General features: G+C 40.1%; 1 protein-coding gene across 1 annotated transcript in view; it reads left to right on the top strand.

Annotated features, from left to right (window-relative positions):
• The window catches only part of LOC126282009 (myrosinase 1-like), a 105,693-nt gene extending 101,135 nt beyond the window's left edge, over positions 1-4,558 (top strand). The window contains exon 11 of the mRNA XM_049981400.1: positions 3,429-4,558. Within this exon, the coding sequence (XP_049837357.1) occupies positions 3,429-3,555 (127 nt within the window). The 3' untranslated portion in view covers positions 3,556-4,558. The remainder of the gene's footprint in view (positions 1-3,428) is intronic.
• Positions 4,559-19,476: the final 14,918 nt, after the last annotated feature.

The following is a 19,476-nucleotide window of genomic DNA, read 5'->3' as shown; positions in this document are numbered from 1 at the left end:
TAACTTCAATGCTAATTAACTAGGAAACGGCGCAACGTATAGATCTTTTTCTTATTAATTATTTCTCAGGCACTCTACCCTTCATACCCTTCAACACCCTTACAAGCTTTTCAGACTGTTTCTGACCACCCCGTATAGTGTGCTATTGGTGTTGTGGTTGGTTTGCTGTCGATTGTGATGGGAATCACCGAACCGTTGATACGGATTCACTTTCTACCCTGTATTCCTATTCATGATGAATCCTACTCCGTTACACCGTGTCGTGCTATCATTGTTATTAACTTATATTCGTCTCTTCACAAACACTTTATCATCTTACGGTTTGACTTCACTAACCCTCATCGTATCTACATTGAAACTTTGCATTTCCCTTTGCAAATTTTCCAGCGTCTCTACCACGCTCCAGCTTATAGAATGTTACTCTTTTCTCGCCTATTTAACTTTTTTTTACCATGGGTTCTTTCCATTGGCAGTCCCCTCCAGGAGACTCGATTGCAGAACTAATCAGAAATTTTTTTGTCAATGGAGAGATCATCAAGACGCTTTTTCAATTACAGCCCATATTTATGAGTGACTAACTTCGAATCCTGTACTCAGAACGTTTTGATTTCCAGTCAGTGGCAACACCACTAAGCTGCTGTTCGACTACATCCTACAACTAATTGAGGACGTTCGGTGTAAGTGGTACTACGAGATGAAGACGTTTACACTGGAGATGATATTGTGTCTAGTCGGCCCAAACCGAAGCTGTGATGAACACTCAAAGGAAAGTCTGAATGCTACAATGGACCTGTAATACTTACTTCTCCTTGTTAAGGACGCTTTCAACACTGGCCGAAACGTTGCTCTCATAAAGAGGATTACAACACGGTCACATACTCAGAAGCATATAACTGATGAGAGTTAATGTTATAAACAATCATGCGACTGTTATAGAACGCAGCGGTTCAGCAGTTAAAGAAAAATTTAGTTATCTGTGCGTATTGTGCCCAGTGAGACACTTACAGATCATCAACATCATCATCAGAGATCATTAAATTTCCATAATTATGTTGCTTGTTCTGTACTGCATCAAAGTAAACGAAGATGTTTTAATGTACCATTTTCTGATCTATCACGTTATTTGAAGCCATAATATTTGCTTTGGTATTTTAGTTATACGGGGTGAGTCACTAACTATTGCCACCAAGAACAACTCCGAAATTACGATAGGAGCTGAAACGTTTGTGAGACAAAAGTTGCATGGGACAACGGACGCCAAAATATGACGTTGGTTTTTTGTTGCTAGGTGGGGTCGCTTCAAAGATATGAAGGTTAACATTTTTTTTTACTGGGATACTATAGTTCCCTGATAGCGGCTATCGAGACGAATCCAATAATGTGTAACAGTAAGGTCTTTGAAGGTCAACGAAGGTCACAAAGGTGGCGTATACGTCCATTTACAGAAGGTGTTAGAAGCGATGGCCACTGGTACAAATGCAGTGCTACTGTCTTCTTTTCATGGATTGAGTGGTTTCCTTATCACATCGGCACTTATCGAAGCATATGCTCTGACAGTTCTCTCTCAAATATCTTCAGGGGTAGTTAGAACGTCTTTAGAAACAATGGTTTTTACGAATCCCCACAAGAAAAAATTCAGAGGCGTGAAGTCTGGCGAACGAGTCGGCCACGACCCGTCTTCTCCGCGTCCAGTCCAACGATTTGGGAATTGTGTCTGAAACTCATTTCTAGCCAACAGGGAAAAAATCGCCGGTCACCCATCGTGTTGATACCACATCCTGTTCCTTGTTCCTAAAGTTATTTCTTCCGGTAACAGACCTAATGTTTCTTGCCGGAATTTGGTGTACTTCCTACCATTAAGATTTTCTTCGATGAAATAGAGTTCTATAATTCTGTCCTCCAGAATCCCACACCATACATTCGCCGTCCACAGCTGTTGGTGTGCAACTTGCTGCAGACAACATGGATTTTCAGTTGCTCAATAACACATGTTATGGATATAAACATTTCCATGATTCGTGAATGTAGCCTCGTGAATAAATAAAATCAAATTAATAAATTTGTCGTCCCTCTGAATCTGAAGTTGAGCCCATCGGCAGAATTCAATGTGATGCATACAAACCGTACCAGTTAATTCTTAGAGGAGTCTAATATGGTAATGATGATATTTATGACGATGCAGAACACGAACTACACTACTCTGGCTCATGCCAGAGTCCCTTGCGATTTGACGCGAACTAACACAAGGATCTCGAACCACAGTGGCAGGAGTACCAATTTCCGTTTCCTCGTTAGTAACTTTCCTTTGGCGGATACGTTTCCGATGCGTTAAAGCTCCAGTTGTTCTCAATTTATCATACACATATTTAAATGTACGACGTGTAGGGTGAGTACGTTGAGGATGTCGTTCAGCGTATAAGTCTCTAGCTCTCACTGAGCTTCGTTGGCATTCTCCGTAAATGAGAATCATATCGGCTTGTTCTTCGGAGCAATACATCATTCACGTTCGCTTGCTGCGACGGTACTAGTCTTACGGTTCCTCAACCGTTGAATGGTTTTTACATGTCAATGGCGCGTTAGATGGAAACGCCGTATTTGACGAATATTTACTTTTAGCCCGATATGAGAGAGAGTATTGTTAGAGCATGTGCTTCGGCAAATATCGAAGTAATAAGGAATACCGCTCAATCCATGATAAGAAGATTACAGCACTGCATTGATACCAATGGTCGGCACTTCGAACATCTTCTGTAAATGGACGTTCATGTCACCTTTGTGACCTTCGTTGACCTTCAAAGACCTTACTGTTACACATAATTTGATTCGTCTCGATACCCCCTATCAGAAAATAAGTACCAAACTATAGCATCCCGTAAAAAGAAACTTGACCTTCAAATCTCTGACGCGACCTAACCTAGCAACAAAAGCTAACGTCATATTATGGCCCCCCTTGTCCCATGCAACTTTTGTCTCACAAACTTTTGAGCTCCTGTCATACTTTCGGAGCTATTCTAGGTGGCAATAGTTAGTGACACCCTGTATGACGCAAATTTCCTAATAAAGTATTACTTATTGAGTAACAGTTTAGTAAATTAATATTCTCTCTGCTCCAGTTACATTTTCGCCGCCAGTGTCTGTATCTGATGTATTTATTGTCCTTTAGTGTAGTGTTTCTTTCATCATCCTTTTACATGCTGAAGGTACGATTATTATTTCTGGGTCTGTTTCCCGGAATATTCAGTTGGTCCAAATGATATAAGTTAACAACTCACACAAATAATATTCTGCGATATCTGAGACATAAGGGCGTAGGCACTGTGTGTTCAAAGGTTGTGACTGAATGTAAATATAGAAACGATAATGATCTGTTGGGCGATGCATTTACTTTGAAATTACTTATGTTGGGTTTATTTTTTTATTTTTTTCAGCGTCAAATTCGGCCTGTATCAGGTTGACTTCAACGATCCCGAAAGGCCCAGGACGGCGAAGGATTCAGTGCAGACAATGGCTCAGATATACGCTAGCAAAGAATTGCCTATAGAATACTTCGAGTGATAACAACTTTCATGGTTTATGTAGAAAGACATCTTTGTCCAGCAATAATGAATAATGTATATACGGTTTTCTTCTATATGTGACTACAAACATTACATATTTTCAACATAAAAGAATGTTGCCGGCTGTTCTTTTACCTGTCTTATCGTCTATAATTTTTTATGGCATGTTTTCAGAGTTGCTTCAGCAACGAATGCATCATATGTATGAGTGCACGCTTAATGTTCTATGAGACTTACTGTTGTAATTGTCCATTGATTTGAAAATGCAGCTGAAATAACTTAAGATCTACTGCCCTTAAGGCTAAAGTCGATATATCGCAGCCTGTAGTGTGAAGTCTCAGACACTGTGGCGTACGTGGCATGTTACATCATTAAGAAATTTGAGGTATGCACGAAGAGATTTCAGAAAGTAAGTTACAAGTGATTATGAGAGGGCAGATAGCCTTTATTAACTATTGCACCACACTTTAAGCTGTGTAATACAGTTCAGCATTGTCATCGAGTTACTGCGAACAACAGTCGGAACATTCTAACATTGGTTACTATTTCTTGACGACGGAAATCCGATCTTTGGTCACGGAGCCACTTGAGGACCACTGTGTGAGCGTTCTCGTCGCTGAAAAACCTCTTTCTCCAAACCCTGCGTATTTCTGCTTTGGAATACGCGTACAGTTCCTCCACCATTTCAATACAGACTGTGTAGGACCTGTTACCTATATTGAAGCAGTACTGTGTCTGCAGGAAATCCAGAACACGTACTCTTTTCTGACAAGAGCCACTCCTGTTACGCAATGATCGTAACGTTAGACGACAAGTGAAACTTACTTCCTGAAGGCCCGTCGTACCTTATGACAGCTGTATCTTTACTGCAAAAACATTCTCAGACCCGTTACTTATGAATAGAAAAATATGAACCATAAAGCAGCAGCTTGTCTCGAATCACCAAATCCAATATTGTAAGCAAACGTTTGTTGCTTGTGATATAAAGAAACACAAAATTTCTAAAATGTGTCTTTCACTATGTTCTGAAACTTCTAGGTACACTATAATTGTGTGCCTCATATGAACTCAAACCTAGAACCCTACCTTTCGTGGGCACTATTCTCACCGGAAGCTATCACTACACGGAGATGTGTAACAGCACATCTGAGGCTGTGAGGACGGTTTGTTAGTCGTAGGATTTTATAGGAAATTCGTTGACATTATCAACGTATGTGTTCGAAATGTTTGCATCCGCCCAAGATGAAATATAATCTAACAGAGTAGAAAAAGTTACAGAATCTCCTCCATCAGAATTTTCCGTTCTTGGATTTCCTCTATGAAGACCACAGAGCTCACTCGATGGATGCTGTTATCTACAGGGTGAAGATACTAGAAGAGTCGTACTCGAATGACCACAGTCTAATTTTAAAATATGATTAAGGTGAACCCAGCACAACAGACCTACTCAAAGCATACAAAAAATCAGGGGAGCCAAAATTAACGAGGACCAAAGACGCGCCAGAGCCAAAATTAATATGACGTAGGACCCAATTCTCTATTTCTGGACACCGATGACTTCAGAGAGCGAGCAAAAATACTTTTAGGTGACGATAACCACAGGGAATCCTACGTACGTATTAAGATTTAATTGGATGGCAAAGATACAATCATTTAAAATGACATCCAGGAGCTAAAACATCCGAAGTCTACATAGACTACAATCAGCTTATAGAATTAATGCTTACGTATTTTTTGGGTTGAACCATGTAGGTGTTGTCCTGCCTATAACTGAAAATTATGCAAGTGTAGCAACTCTGTGGATTGTGCATTATTATTATTATTACTATTATTATTATTATTTTGCCAACAAAACCACCCAATATATCCGAGGGTGAATGGGGTTGAGAAATCCACACCAACATTGGATAACAGTTCCCTTCAAACAAACTAAGACACTAAGGGAAAGTACTGGGAACATTGCGGAAAAGATCTTGCAAATGTATTAGCCACCAGATTTAATATCACCGATTTATACTGGATACAGAAGCTCATCTGACAAACAGGCTGAATATGCTACACAGAATAGCATACATGGGTGCGGTTATATTACGTTAGTAAGCATGATAAGCTATGAGACTTTCCTACATACTTTCGTACAGTTAGCTAAGGCTATATTTACGTTTCTTTTCTCTAATCTGAACGAATGAAGCATTCTATAACTAGTAGGGTTGACATTCTTCCCTCCAGAAATCAGTACATAATTTTTATCAGGCTGTGGTGAGGGTACATTCATGTGTAAAAGCTACGTGTGCATCATGTGAGTTCTGACACCCTGCTAGGTCCTTGTTGCGCATAGCCGATGCCTGAAGCATCATGGTGTTCCTATAGTAGGTGTTGAAAACTCTGCATCGAGTATGATCAAAGAGCTGTCTCAGCCTCTACTTTAAGTTCTGCAACCAGCACAAAACTGAAGCACTATGGGATAGGCGGACTGGGTATGATTTTATGTCAATTATATTTTTCTTGAAAAATTGGGAAGTTTTATGGATTATTTCTTGGACACGTTTACTATTATATTACCGTTACTGCTCTGAATACTGTCATGCTGTCTCTGTCTATTCTTTCACAAATGATACTGGTATTTTCGTTTCCCTTGTTGTGAAATTCATTAATTTTTGTTAACAATTTTGGAGGTTTTTCTGGCAGTGTCGTTCTTTTCCACATTAGTAATTTAACTTCTCTACCTCTAGAATTGAAGTTAAATTAGTATGACTGAATAATATCTAGTTACTTGAAAGGAAACTTTTGGGTGCCAGAAGTTGCTTCACCAACACTTTTACACAAATATCTCTCACTCTTCCAGGTATACAGTTACTTACTCCTCCTGGAATAAAAGCTCTGCGGCTCTGCAGAATTCCGGCGATCGTCGACTAATTCGTAATCAGAGGCACATCGTACGCCGTGGAGAAGCCGTCTTGGGCGCTATGACGCGCTCGCTCAGCAGAATGGGAATCAGTGTCTAAGTTGTGTATCAGTGTCTATGAAGACCAGAATTGAATCTCTTAAAATACAGGATAAACGACCGCGGGTCTAGTGAAGCAGGGGATACAACCAGTCAGCTTTGACCAATGACGTCTACATTAGTCATAGATACTTCGTGGCATAGATAATAAAACAGTTCTGTGTTCCGGATAAGCGCTATCATTGTACATTAAAATAATTATTCGTAATGATATTGAGGTAATTTGGAGTATTAGTTTGTTATTGTAGAACAATTTTTAGTGTCTTATTTTCGATTATAGGAATGGATTTGTCTGTTTGTGGCTATGTAATTTTCGTTACTGTCTGTCTAGACGAGCTTCGGTTATTCCTTGATATTTCCGCGTGGTAAGCTCACTTTTCCATTTTCTTCTATCACTGTATTTCACAATTTTGACATATTTCACTGTTTTATTCCACCAATATATGTATTTTCGTGTTGTGAAGTACGTAATAGAAATTTCTCAGCTGTCGATCTTCTTTCGTTTCCCAGCACTAGTATCAGTACGACATTTTCGAATGTGTACTTGCTATATTACAGGCGAAGCCCCCGACACAACTAAAATTTGTATCCCGTCCTTCACTTCTCCTTTACACTGACGACACAACTAAAATTTGTATCCCGTCCTTCACTTCGCCTTTACACTGACACTATATATGTCAATTGGCGAGCAAGACACAAATGTTGCGTATAGCTATATAGCTCAAGTAACGAATGGGATACTATTAGCGTCCAAGGCAACAAGAAAACTGTATCCCATAGCGAAGTACCGGATACAGATTGTACATGTGTGGTCTCCTTGTCTCCATGTAGTTCAATTGAGGTACAGGTTGCAAATGTAACGTACTTCTATTTCAACCTTTTCGTTACCAGTGTACATATATAGAGGTCAACGAACGTCTGGTATACATATATTACATACGTAGGTCCTTCTGTCATCAGTAGTACTGATATGTAAGTACGGAAAGACTGTTACTAATAGCGCAGACGGAATAAACAACACATCTACAATTTGTATCCCGTGTTCCATTTAGAGTTTACTGATGCGGAGGATATATCGTTCAAGTAAAGAACAGGACAGTAATGCTAGTGAAAACGAAGAAATCGACTTACGACAAACTCGTATTCCGTACTGTACTTAAGCAACACACTTCGAATGAGCTTTTAATTTGTATCGGGTGTTTCATTTACGGTTTAGTGAAGCAGGGGATACATAGTTCAAGTGAACAACAGGACACCAATGCTAGTTGAAACTAAGAAATCGACGTACGCTAAACTTGTATCCCGTACTGCACTTAAGCAATACAGTTCGAAAGAGCTTCGAGATACAACTGACATACATGTAACGTGATGTATTCTTTGCTAGTAATATATTTCATTCATTTCTTTCGATTGTATTTTGCGGATAAATACTAAGATACAAACACGCGATATCGTTAACGTGAAAATACTACTGGCCCTTATATATGTGAAGTACAGTTTTTCTCTCTTGCATTCCTTTGTTTCTGAACATTCTTGTCAGCTCTTTCATCTTTGTAATACATGCTCTCTGGCGAATTCTGACGTCATTCGTCAAAGCCGACGGGTTGTATACCCTGCTAAACTAGACCCACGACCGCGGTGCAGGCTCTACTGATTTCCCGAGATATAAAGTTCCTACGAGCTATACCACACTAAATAATGTTCCGAGCCACGAACAAGGGAGAAGTTAGAATAGCAAAACAACTGAACATACCTTTTCCACTAATGAAATTATGATTTTCCATAAACGATTTTCCTAGCTACTTTCCCGTATACATCCTCTTGTATGAAATGACATGTTATCACAACTTACAACACTGCCGCTAATTACAGTTCCACTGTTATCCTAATCTCCACAATTCTCAGTTAGGAGTAGTCACTTCATTGTACATCTAATGTTCCACATTCGATCCACAGAGTTTTTATATTACGAGACGAGGCAAAAAAATGTTGAAATGTGTGTGAAATCTTATGGGACTTAACTGCTATGGTCACCAGTCCCTAAGCTCACACACTAGTTAACCTAAATTATGCTAAAGACAAACACACACATCCATGCTCGAGGGAGGACTCGAACCTCCACCCGGATCAGGTGCACACTCCATGATTGCAGCGCCTCAGACCGCTCGGCTAGTCCCGGGCGGTTGTCTCTTGCCGTTATAAGGAAACTTAGAGCCATATAAATTACTTGGGCGTCGTATTCCCGTTAAAGAGGCTTACTTTAGAGGGGGAAGGGGGAGTGTGTAAAACCCTGGAGTGTAGACCCGAACCGTCCACTTGTACGCGACATGTGGCACACAACAATGGAAGATCACAATAAACTCAGGCATTTCCATCAGGGACCCTTATTCAAGAGGGAAACCCCGAAATACTCATTCGCGATGTATGGATGAGATGCATATTGAAATGTTGATAATTAGCATGTACGGATCACCTGGGGTGTTTTAAAACATTATCCAATATCGTTTGATCAACCGCGTGAATGTTCATATTACTAATAGGGAATAAAATACAGCTTGTGTGTTTAAAACAGTTCAGAGAACAATAATAACAATCTTCTGACTTGAATAGATGGATTCGATGAAGGTTGAAGGAGCTGGTTGACAGATAGATACTGGACGCTGACTGGAACAGATGGAAAAGTATGCAAGACATAACTTGCGGGAATCAGGAACCAGATTGTAGGGAAGTGGGATGACCTCAAACATCACGGCACCAGACAGGACCAATAGGCTGTATGTAACAATTTTAAACACTTTGTCAATCGGAGATCTTTACTTTATACATTGTAAAAGATCGAAATAGTAGCACATTTCTCCATTGCATCCTTCATAAATTCAGTAGATTCGGAAGAGGTCTGAGGCACTGCAGTGTCCATTGTATAGCAATAGATTTTATCTATTTTAAATAAGTCTTTCCAAAGTATATCACTGTTCATGATCAATTTCATTACTCTCATGGTTTCTTGGACTATATGAAGTCAGAAGATCATTAAACGCTTTTTCTTATACCACATAACTCGACATCACGAATTTTTCGTTTGATCCGACATGCAAGAAAGATCATCATTCATTTCATGAATCCTCTCTGTGCATCGATATCTCATTATCATCCTTCATAGTGAGACAACACAATTTTTTGTATATCGAAAGTGAATATTCCGCCATGGAAATGCTTCCAACGAAGACTATAAATCGCCTTGCCTTCCTACCACTCCTATGCTTCCATCATATATTTCTCTATTAAACACCTATACCTTCTCAATTTCTTTTCAGATCACATTTGAAACTCAATTCAATTTAGAGCACATAAAACGACTTTCTGGAATTCTCAGTACGAGCTCTAATTTCTATTATCTTTGAATTGTGATTGCTGCGCGATATGGAAATTGGTGGTAATAATATATGCTCTACATACTCTGCGAATATCAGATTTTAGATTTTAGTGAGCAGCCCCTTTCGTTTAGCGCGTCGTCTGTCTGCAAGTGTGTCCCAGTTCAAACTTTATATGAGATTTGTAACGTTCTCGCGATGGCTAAATGCACCAGTCACGAATCTTGCCGCTCTTCTTTGAACTTTCTCAATTTCTTGAATCATACCCAACTGGTAAGATACCGCTACAGACGAACAATACTCTGAGACTGGACGAACTTAAGTTTTGTAAACAATTTCCTTTGTTGAAGGACTGCATCGCTTCAGGATTCTACCAATGAACCGCAATCAAGAGTTCACCTTACCCGTTACTTGTGTAATCTGATCGTTCCACTTGAGATCATTTTGGATAGTCACACCCAGATACTTGACGGATGTTACCGCTTCCAAAGAGTGGGTATTTATTTTGTACTCGTACATTTATGGGCATTTTCGCTTTGTTATATGCTGTAGGTTACGCTTACCAGAACTGACAGATAACTTCCACTCATTACACAACGCATTTATTTTCTGCAAATCCTCATTGATTTGTTCATAGCTTTCATGTGATACTACTTTCCTCTAGACTACAGCATTATCGTCAAACAGTCTAATGCCGCTCTCAATACCATCAACCATATCGTTTATGTAAATCGTAAAAAGCAGCAGACCTAGTACGGTGCCCTGGGGCACACCTGATGTTAGGCTTGTTTCTGTTGAAGTCTCCCCATTCAGGACGACATACTGCTCTCTGTGTGTTAGAACACTTTCTATCGAACCGCATATGTAATCGGATAGACCGCAAGAGCGCACTTTTTGGAGCAAGCGACAGTGCGGAACTGAGTCGAACTCCTTTCGCAAGTAAATGAATATGGCATCAACCTGGGAGTCGGTATCTAGAGCCTGTTGTATATCATGCACAAAGAGGGCCAGCTGTGTCTCGCATGGCCGCTGTTTCCTAAAACCATGCTGGTTTCTGCAAATGAGCTTCTCAGAGTATAGAGCACAAAATATTATCCATGTTTCTACAACAAATCGATGTCAGTGAAATTGGCCTGTAATTACGTGCATACGATTTTCTACCCTTTTCATAGATTGCCTGGGCCTTCTTCCAGTCCCGTAGAACTTTCCGCTCTTCCAATGATCTCAGATAGATAATGGATAAGAATGGTGCTTTATTTGTAGCATAGTCAACATATAATCTTAGGGGGATACCGTCTGGGCCAGATGCCTTCCTGTCGTCCAAGGATCTTAACTGTTTTACAATCCGAGATACCCTAAACACTATGTCAGCCATCCTTGCATTTATTCCATAACTGAAAGGGAAAATGGTGGCGCAGTCCTCTACCGTAAACAAGTTTTTGAAAGCTAGGTTCAGAATTTCGGCCTTGTGTTTATCATCATCCGTTACATTACTCGTACTGTCAACAAGAGAAGGTATTTAATAATTTGTAGATTTCGTAGATCTTACGTACGACCAAATTTGTTGAGGTTATTTGTAGAATCTACAGATAAAATATTGCTTTCAAATTCGTTAAAAGCATCTCTCATTGACCTTTCATTTCACATAATTTATGTTTGTCAGCGTGGCAGTTACTACGTTTATAACGACTGTGCAAAATTCTCTGCTTTCTTAGAAACTTCCTAATATGTTTGTTGAACTAAGGTGGATCCAGTCCCTCACGTATATTTTTGTTAGGCACATATTTCTCTAGCAGGTGGTGGACAATACCTTTAAATTTCGACCAATGATGCTCATTTGTCTTTGTGTCCCGGTGAATGCTTGGAGCTGACGATGAAGGTATTTACTAACGATACTTTTAATTGCTTTCCCAAACAAGAAAACTCTACTCTGTACATTTTTTTTTGCAACTTCCACTGACATAGAAGCCACAACGACATTTTGGTCGTTAAAGCCTTCTCCTAAATTAACTTCCTCAAAAAGATCAGGTCTGTTTGTCGCCAAGACATCTAATATGTTTCCATCTACAGTTGGTTTTCTAACCAATTGCTCAAGGTTGTATGTTGATAGCACTCCTAGAATAACTTCACACGAGCTTTGCTTTTGCCCCCTGTGGTAAACATGTAATTGACCCACTCAATGGACCCCAGATTAAACTCTTCACCTATACTTCATGGATAATTTGGATATTTATTTCCTATGTACTCACTGCTTTCCCTGCGACGTTTGTTGCGGATGTTGGTGGTCTACAAAAACATTCTGATACAATGGTCACTCCTTGTCCGATTGACAGCTTTATCCAGGCTATTTCACACTCCGACCCAGTATCGATCTCAACTGCGTTTAAACATATTTTAACTGCAATGAACACACCACCTTCCACAGCATCAGTCCTATCCTTCCTAAACATTGTCCAACCCGAGTTCAAAAAATTTCACTGCACATTTATATCTGGTTACCTAATACAACATTGGCATTACTACTGTTTATTTGGGAGAGTAAGTCGGGGATCTTGCTACAGACACTTCGACCATTTAGTAACATGAGATCTAGCATATTTAAATCCTTTGGAATGGCCTGTTTAGGAGAACTAATAATTTTACAGTTGCACACCCACATCAGTGAAATGATCTGGTAATTTTTCAGGCCAACGGTCTTTTTCCCGTGGGGAGGAACTTAATAAAAAAAATATAAAAAAAACATGTGCATGCCAGAAGTAGTGTGCTACCCACGTAGTTGCTTCCTGTGTGTAGTGCACACTTCATCTATCGAGGGGCGTCCTGCAACCCTCCATCCCATAGCATATGTCGATGAATCTATAACCATTTCGTAACAGAGTCGACATAGCCTCTGGTTTAGATTCTCCACTCGACTCCAAACCAGAGGACCATGGTCCACCCTACAAATCGTAAACTTGTCTTCCACTACTCGAGAGACAGAGGCCGCCTTCGTCAATTTAGCCAGCCGTCTAAAGGACCCAAGAATTCCTCGGATCTCTGACGGCTAGCATCGTTTGTGCCGACATGCCGGTGGCTGCTCCCTGCAAACACGATAGCCGCCGAAAGAGCCTCTTCCACATCCCAGACAAGGTCCCCCGGGCAAGCCCACCGAGTGAACGTTGGACTTCTTCCCTGCCCTACCCACTATGTTCCTGAGGGGCTCCAAGACCCACGTGACATTGAAGCTCCCAAGAACTAACAAACCCCTATCCCCATGTGCCGTTCTGGGCCTTGCTGAAAGAGCGGCCACTATCCTGGCAGATTGTGCAATCTGATCCGGGTCAACCTCCCCCCCCCCCCCCCCACACTCCAGCATCAGATAGCACCCTGAATCTATCAGCAAAGTACATGGGACTTGGCAGCAGCCTACGTCCTCCATGCAACCTTCGCCTTGAGGTTCGAGGCCTTGACATAGTCCAGCACCCACACTGAGGTGAGAGTGGGCCGGTCGGGTCAGTCTAGCTAATATGCGATTTACTATGAGAAACATAAGGAAAACTACTGCCACACAAGGTTAACAGCTACACTGTAGCTGGCAGAAAGGACACTCAACAATAAACATAATAAAATGTATGGTAGATGGCAGATCTGGTGCTTATTTTCCCACTAGGGGCTATGTAGTGAATACCAAAGAAAAAAACAGTGACCTACAGGAAACTGCTAGGGGCTATTTAGTGAGTATTATTAAATAATTAAACAGTAGCCTGTGGTAAGCTACACCTATTGATTATCCCTCGTATTTATAATGTAAACAAACTTTTACGTACACACGGAAACGACCTAATGAAGTTAAAAAAACTGCTAGCTTCAATTTACCGAGTCTAAACGACACTAATAAACGTAAATACTGAGTATTGTACACTGACAGATGCAGCTACAAAACAAAACCTTCAGCTAACAATAAGAGTTCAGATTGTAAAGCACAAATACGAACTCTACTTTATAGGAACCGATGGGCTTACAGTACACTACCACTAAAGCCCACAAGTTACGGAATTTAAGCAGACAGCGAGGAGAGAATTTTTTCCTGCTAACTAGACCATATGTAAGAAGGGCTGCTTTCGGAATTTTGTCTACCCATTCACTTCTTCTTTTTTCTTCTAAACATCCGTTCAGTATGCGTCAACTTGATTGCAGTTGTTCATAATTGTCACATATTCTTGCACATGTTCTACTCACGCAGTCTGCCTAGCGTGACAATAAGTTGTCATGAATCTATTTAATTCACAGAATACACGATTAATTGGGTTAGCTTCAGGATGATAGCCTGAAGTTAGCACCTGTTTTATCCACCGTGGTGTTAAAGTAATTCTCCACTTGTAACAAGTAAAATTTGCTGCATTATCTGACAAAAGCGCTTCAGGATTTTCAACCTTTGAAACATAGTCATTAACTAATCTGTTTATGTTTGGGCGATTCGTGGTTGCCTTCAACAGATAAAGTTTTACTTGTTGTTGTTGTTGTGGTCTTCAGTACTGAGACTGATTTGATGCAGCTCTCCATGCTACTCTATCCTGTGCAAGCTTTTTCATCTCCCAGTACCCACTGCAACCCACATCCTTCTGAATCTGCTTAGTGTAGTCATCTCTTGGTCTCCCTCTACGATATTTACCCTCTACGCTGCCCTCCAACACTATATTGGTGATCCCCTTGATGCCTCAGAACATGTTCTACCAACCGATCTCTTCTTCTGGTCAAGTTGTGCCACAAACTTCTCTTCTTCCAATCCTATTCAATACTTCATTAGTTATGTGATCTACCCATCTAATCTTCAGCATTTCCTCATTAGTTATGTGATCTACCCATCTAATCTTCAGCATTCTTCTGTAGCACCACATTTCGAAAACTTCTCTTCTTGTCCAAACTATTTATCATCCATGTTTCACTTCCATACATGGCTACACTCCATACAAATACTTTCAGAAATGACTTCCTGACACTTAAATCTTTAGTCGATGTTAAGAAATTTCTCTTCTTCAGAAACGCTTTCCTTCCCATTGCCAGTCTACATTTTATATCCTCTCTACTTCGACCATCATCAGTTATTTTCCTCCCCAAATAGCAAAACTCATTTACTAATTTAAGTGTTTCATTTCCTAATCTAATTCCCTCGGCATCACCCGACTTAATTCGACTACAGTCCATTATCCTCGTTTTGCTTTTGTTGATGTTCATCTTATATCCTCCTTTCAAGACGCTATCCATTCTGTTCAACTGCTCTTCCAAGTCCTTTGCTGTCTCTGACAGGATTACGATGTCATCGGCGAACCTCAACATTTTTATTTATTTTCCATGGATTTTAATACCTACTCCACATTTTTCTTTTGTTTCCTTTACTGCTTGGTCAATATACAGATTGAATAGCATCGGGGAGAGACTACACCCTGTCTCACTCCCTTCCCAACCACTGCTTCCCTTTCATGTCCTTCGACTCTTAAAACTGCCATCTGGTTTCTGTACAAATTGTAAATAGCCTTTCGTTCCCTGTATTTTACCCCTGCCACCTTCATAATTTGAAAGAGAGTATTTCAGTCAACATTGTCAAAAGCTTTCTCTAAGTCTACAAGTGCTAAAAATGTAGGTTTGCCTTTCCTTAATCTTCCTTCTAAGATAAGACGTAAGGTCAGTATTGCCTCACGTGTTCCAACTTTTCTAGAGAATCCAAACTGATCTTCCCCGAGGTCGGCATCTATCAGTTTTTCCATTCGTCTGTAAAGAAGTCGCGTTAGTATTTTGCAGCTGTGACTTATTAAACTGATAGTTCGGTAATTTTCACATCTGTCAACACCTGCTTTCTTTGGGATTGGAATTATTATATTCTTCTTGAAGTCTGAGGGTATTTCGCCTGTCTCATACATCTTGCTCATCAGATGGTAGAGTTTGTCAGGACTGGCTCTCCCAAGGGGGTCAGTAGTTCGAATGGGATAATGTCTACTCCGGAGGCCTTGTTCCGGCTTAGGGCTTTCAGTGCTCTGTCAAACTCTTCACGCAATATCATATCTCCCATTTGATCTTCATCTACATCCTCTTCCATTTCCATAATATGGTTCTCACGTACATCGCCCTTGTATAGACCCTCTATATACTCCTTCCACCTTTCTGATTTCCATTCTTTGCTTAGAACTGGGTTTCCATCTGAGCTCTTGATATTCATGCAAGTGGTTCTCTTTTCTCCAAAGGTCTTTTTAATTTTCCTGTAGGCAGTATCTATCTTACCCCTAGTGAGATAAGCCTCTACATCCTTACATTTATCCTCTAGCCATCCCTGCTTAGCCATTTTGCACTTCCTGTCGATCTCATTTTTGAGACGTTTGTATTCCTTTTTGCCTGCTTCATTTACTGCATTTTTACATTTTCTCCTTTCATCAATTAAATTCAATATTTCTTCTGTTACCCAAGGATTTCTACTAGCCCTCGTCTTTTTACCTACTTGATCCTCTGCTGCCTTCACTACTTCATCCCTCAAAGCTACCCATTCTTCTTCCACTGTATTTCTTTCCCCCATTCCTGTCATTTGCTCCCTTATGCTCTCCCTGAAACTCTGTACAACCTTTGGTTCTTTTAGTTTATCCATGTCCCATCTCCTTAAATTTCCACCTTTCTGCAGTTTCTTCAGTTTTAATCCACAGGTCATAACCAATAGATCTGCCTTTGGAAATGTCTTACAATTTAAAAGCAGGTTCCTAAATCTCTGTCTTACCATTATATAATCTATCTGGTACCTTTTAGTATCTCCTGGCTCCTTCCATGTATACAGCCTTGTCTTATGATTCTTGAACCAAGTGTTACCTATGATTACGTTGTGTTCTGTGCATAATTCTACCAGGCGGCTTCCTTTTTCATTTCTTTGCCCCAGTCCATATTCACCTACTACGTTTCCTTCTCTCCCTTTTCCTACTACCGAATTCCAGTCACCCATGACTATTAAATTTTCATCTCCCTTCACTATCTGAATAAGTTCTTTTATTTGATCATACATTTCTTCAATTTCTTCGTCATCTGCAGAGGCAGTTGGCATATAAACTTGTACTACTGTCGTAGGTGTGGGCTTCGTATCTATCTTGGCCACAATAATGCGTTCACTATGCTGTTTGTAGTAGCTTACCCGCATTCCTATTTTCCTATTCATTATTAAACCTACTCCTGCATTACCCCTATTTGATTTTGTGTTTATAACCCTGTAGTCACCTGACCAGAAGTCTTGTTCCTCCTGCCACCGAACTTCACTAATTCCCACTATATCTAACTTTAACCTATCCATTTCCCTTTTTAAATTTTCTAACCTACCTGCCCGATTAAATTGAACCCCTCATCTAGACTGACGTAATGGACCAAAAAGATCGACTGATACTAAGGCAAGAGGTTTTTCCGGAACAATTGAATGGAGCGCGCCGCTTCGTCCTCGATTGTTGGCCTTCGCGTTCTGATATAGTACAGTTTGCTTTAATTCATGCTGCATTGTTCTACAGAGTATGAGAAAATAACAATAGGCATTTAGCTTTACTGAACATTCGAGTACATCAAAGTGTCCCCATGCATAATGGATATGTCAGATTAACATTCTTTCGTACTCCTGTGGTATACATACAGACTAATTGTTCACATATTCACCTCTTCTATGGAACAAGACATTATTCACCAGTTTGTACAACTGATCAGTTCTCAGCTGATCTGGTTGTCCTAGTTTTTTTCGAATCTGACTCCTACATGTGTCTTCCATAAGCAACACTGGGAACTCAGCCTATTCTTCATCGTCACATAGTTCTGGCGTCAAACCGTCTTTCACAAGTGATAAGGCATCAGCAATAATATTATCACGAGAATTTATGTGAACTATCTGAAAGTTATATTCTTGCAAAGCAAAGGATTCATAGGGCTACCCTTGCATATAGCAGTTTACAAGATTTGAGGAAACTCAGAGACTGACGGTTACTATAAACGGTGGTTCTTGATCCATATAAATAATAACGAATTTTTTAAATGCCCAGACCATTCTCAGTGCCCCATGCTCTGTAGTTGTATAGGCTCTTTCGCAGCTCGGCAATACTCGACACGCAAACGTGTTTGGACAGAAGGTTAGCTCACCATCTATGATCCTGGTTTGAAACAAACATGCACCTAATCCAACAGCTGATGAATCCATTAATAATCCAAATTCCAGTGTTACATCAGGGTGGAACAAGACAGACGAGTTCATATGTGCGTTTTTAATGTTATTGAACGTTTGATGGCATTCATCGCTCCATACCCACGGCACCTTCTTTTGGAGCAGATTTAACAGTGGGTCTGCATTCATGGTTGATCAGGAATAAATCTGCAGAAGAATGAAGATAAGCTCAGAAATACTTTCAGCTGCATTTCATTCCTTGGCAGTGCAAAGTTCTTGATCACTCTAATTTTAGCTTCATCTAGAAGAATTCCTTTCACATCTATAAGATGTTCAAAAAGCTTAATTCTTTCTAAGGCAAAATGAGATTTGCAAGTTGGCTGTAGCCCCTGCGACTCTGAACAAAGCCAAGGTTCTTGTGAGTACTGAGATAGGCTCATCCCAAATGTTAGTTGCTATTTAAAGATCATCCACGAACATAGGAATCCACCTTCTTAATGTAAGTTCCAGAAAATAATCCAATGCAGAAATGAAGATTCCTAAACTAATATTCCATCAAAATGGCTCCTGCCAGCATAAACAAATGTAGTATACTTTCTAGATACCTCATCGAGCTTTACTTGTAAATACAATTGGCAAAGGTCTATGCTCATTAAATTTTCATGCCATGGAATTTCTGGATGCGTTCATCAATATTTTCCAGATGAGTCCTCACAGGAATAATAATTTTATCTCATGGGAATCTAAGACCAGTCTCACGTTTATTCTGGGCTTAGAAAACGTGAACAATGACGTGCAATATGGAGTAGTCGATCCCACTCTAGCATTGATTGATTTCCTCTTCTACAGGTTCCTTAAGACGCCAGGGAACCAGATAGAAGCCATGTTGGTATGTCCAGTGTAGAATAACATCAAGATACATATCCTCTGATGATTATGGGTTTTTATTCAAAAACAACTGAATGAGATAATAGGAGGCTTGATAACTGCTGGTTCAGTTTGTCAGTGAGGTGCATAGTTTCCTTTGGTTTCTTGATTACTTAATTTAAAATGTAGACACTTTCATTGCTTTGAGGGAAAACATTATTCGGCTTTTATTATTTGCGATGATCAAGCTTGTGAAGGCAGCACATCAGTATTTCTCATGTACTCCTTCTTTCCTTGTCGATTCAGCCACTACTAAAGCACTGTTTATCCAAAATTTCTCTTTATCAGATGAGAAGTCGATGCTTCCATCCCTCTGTTGTATGCTAGTAATGCCCACGATGCAGTCCACTATCAATTTTTCAACAATTAGGAATGCGCATGTAGTTGCTGCATTTTCCAAATACAGTTTCCGTACTGTCTACATCCTCACACTTGTGGATCTAACTGTGTCTGGATCTAATTGTGTCTACA

This window comes from Schistocerca gregaria, chromosome 7, assembly GCF_023897955.1.
Source record: "Schistocerca gregaria isolate iqSchGreg1 chromosome 7, iqSchGreg1.2, whole genome shotgun sequence".
Classification (NCBI taxonomy): domain Eukaryota; kingdom Metazoa; phylum Arthropoda; class Insecta; order Orthoptera; family Acrididae; genus Schistocerca; species Schistocerca gregaria.
Note: the sequence above shows the minus strand (reverse complement) of the source record. Positions and strands in the feature narration are given on the sequence as shown.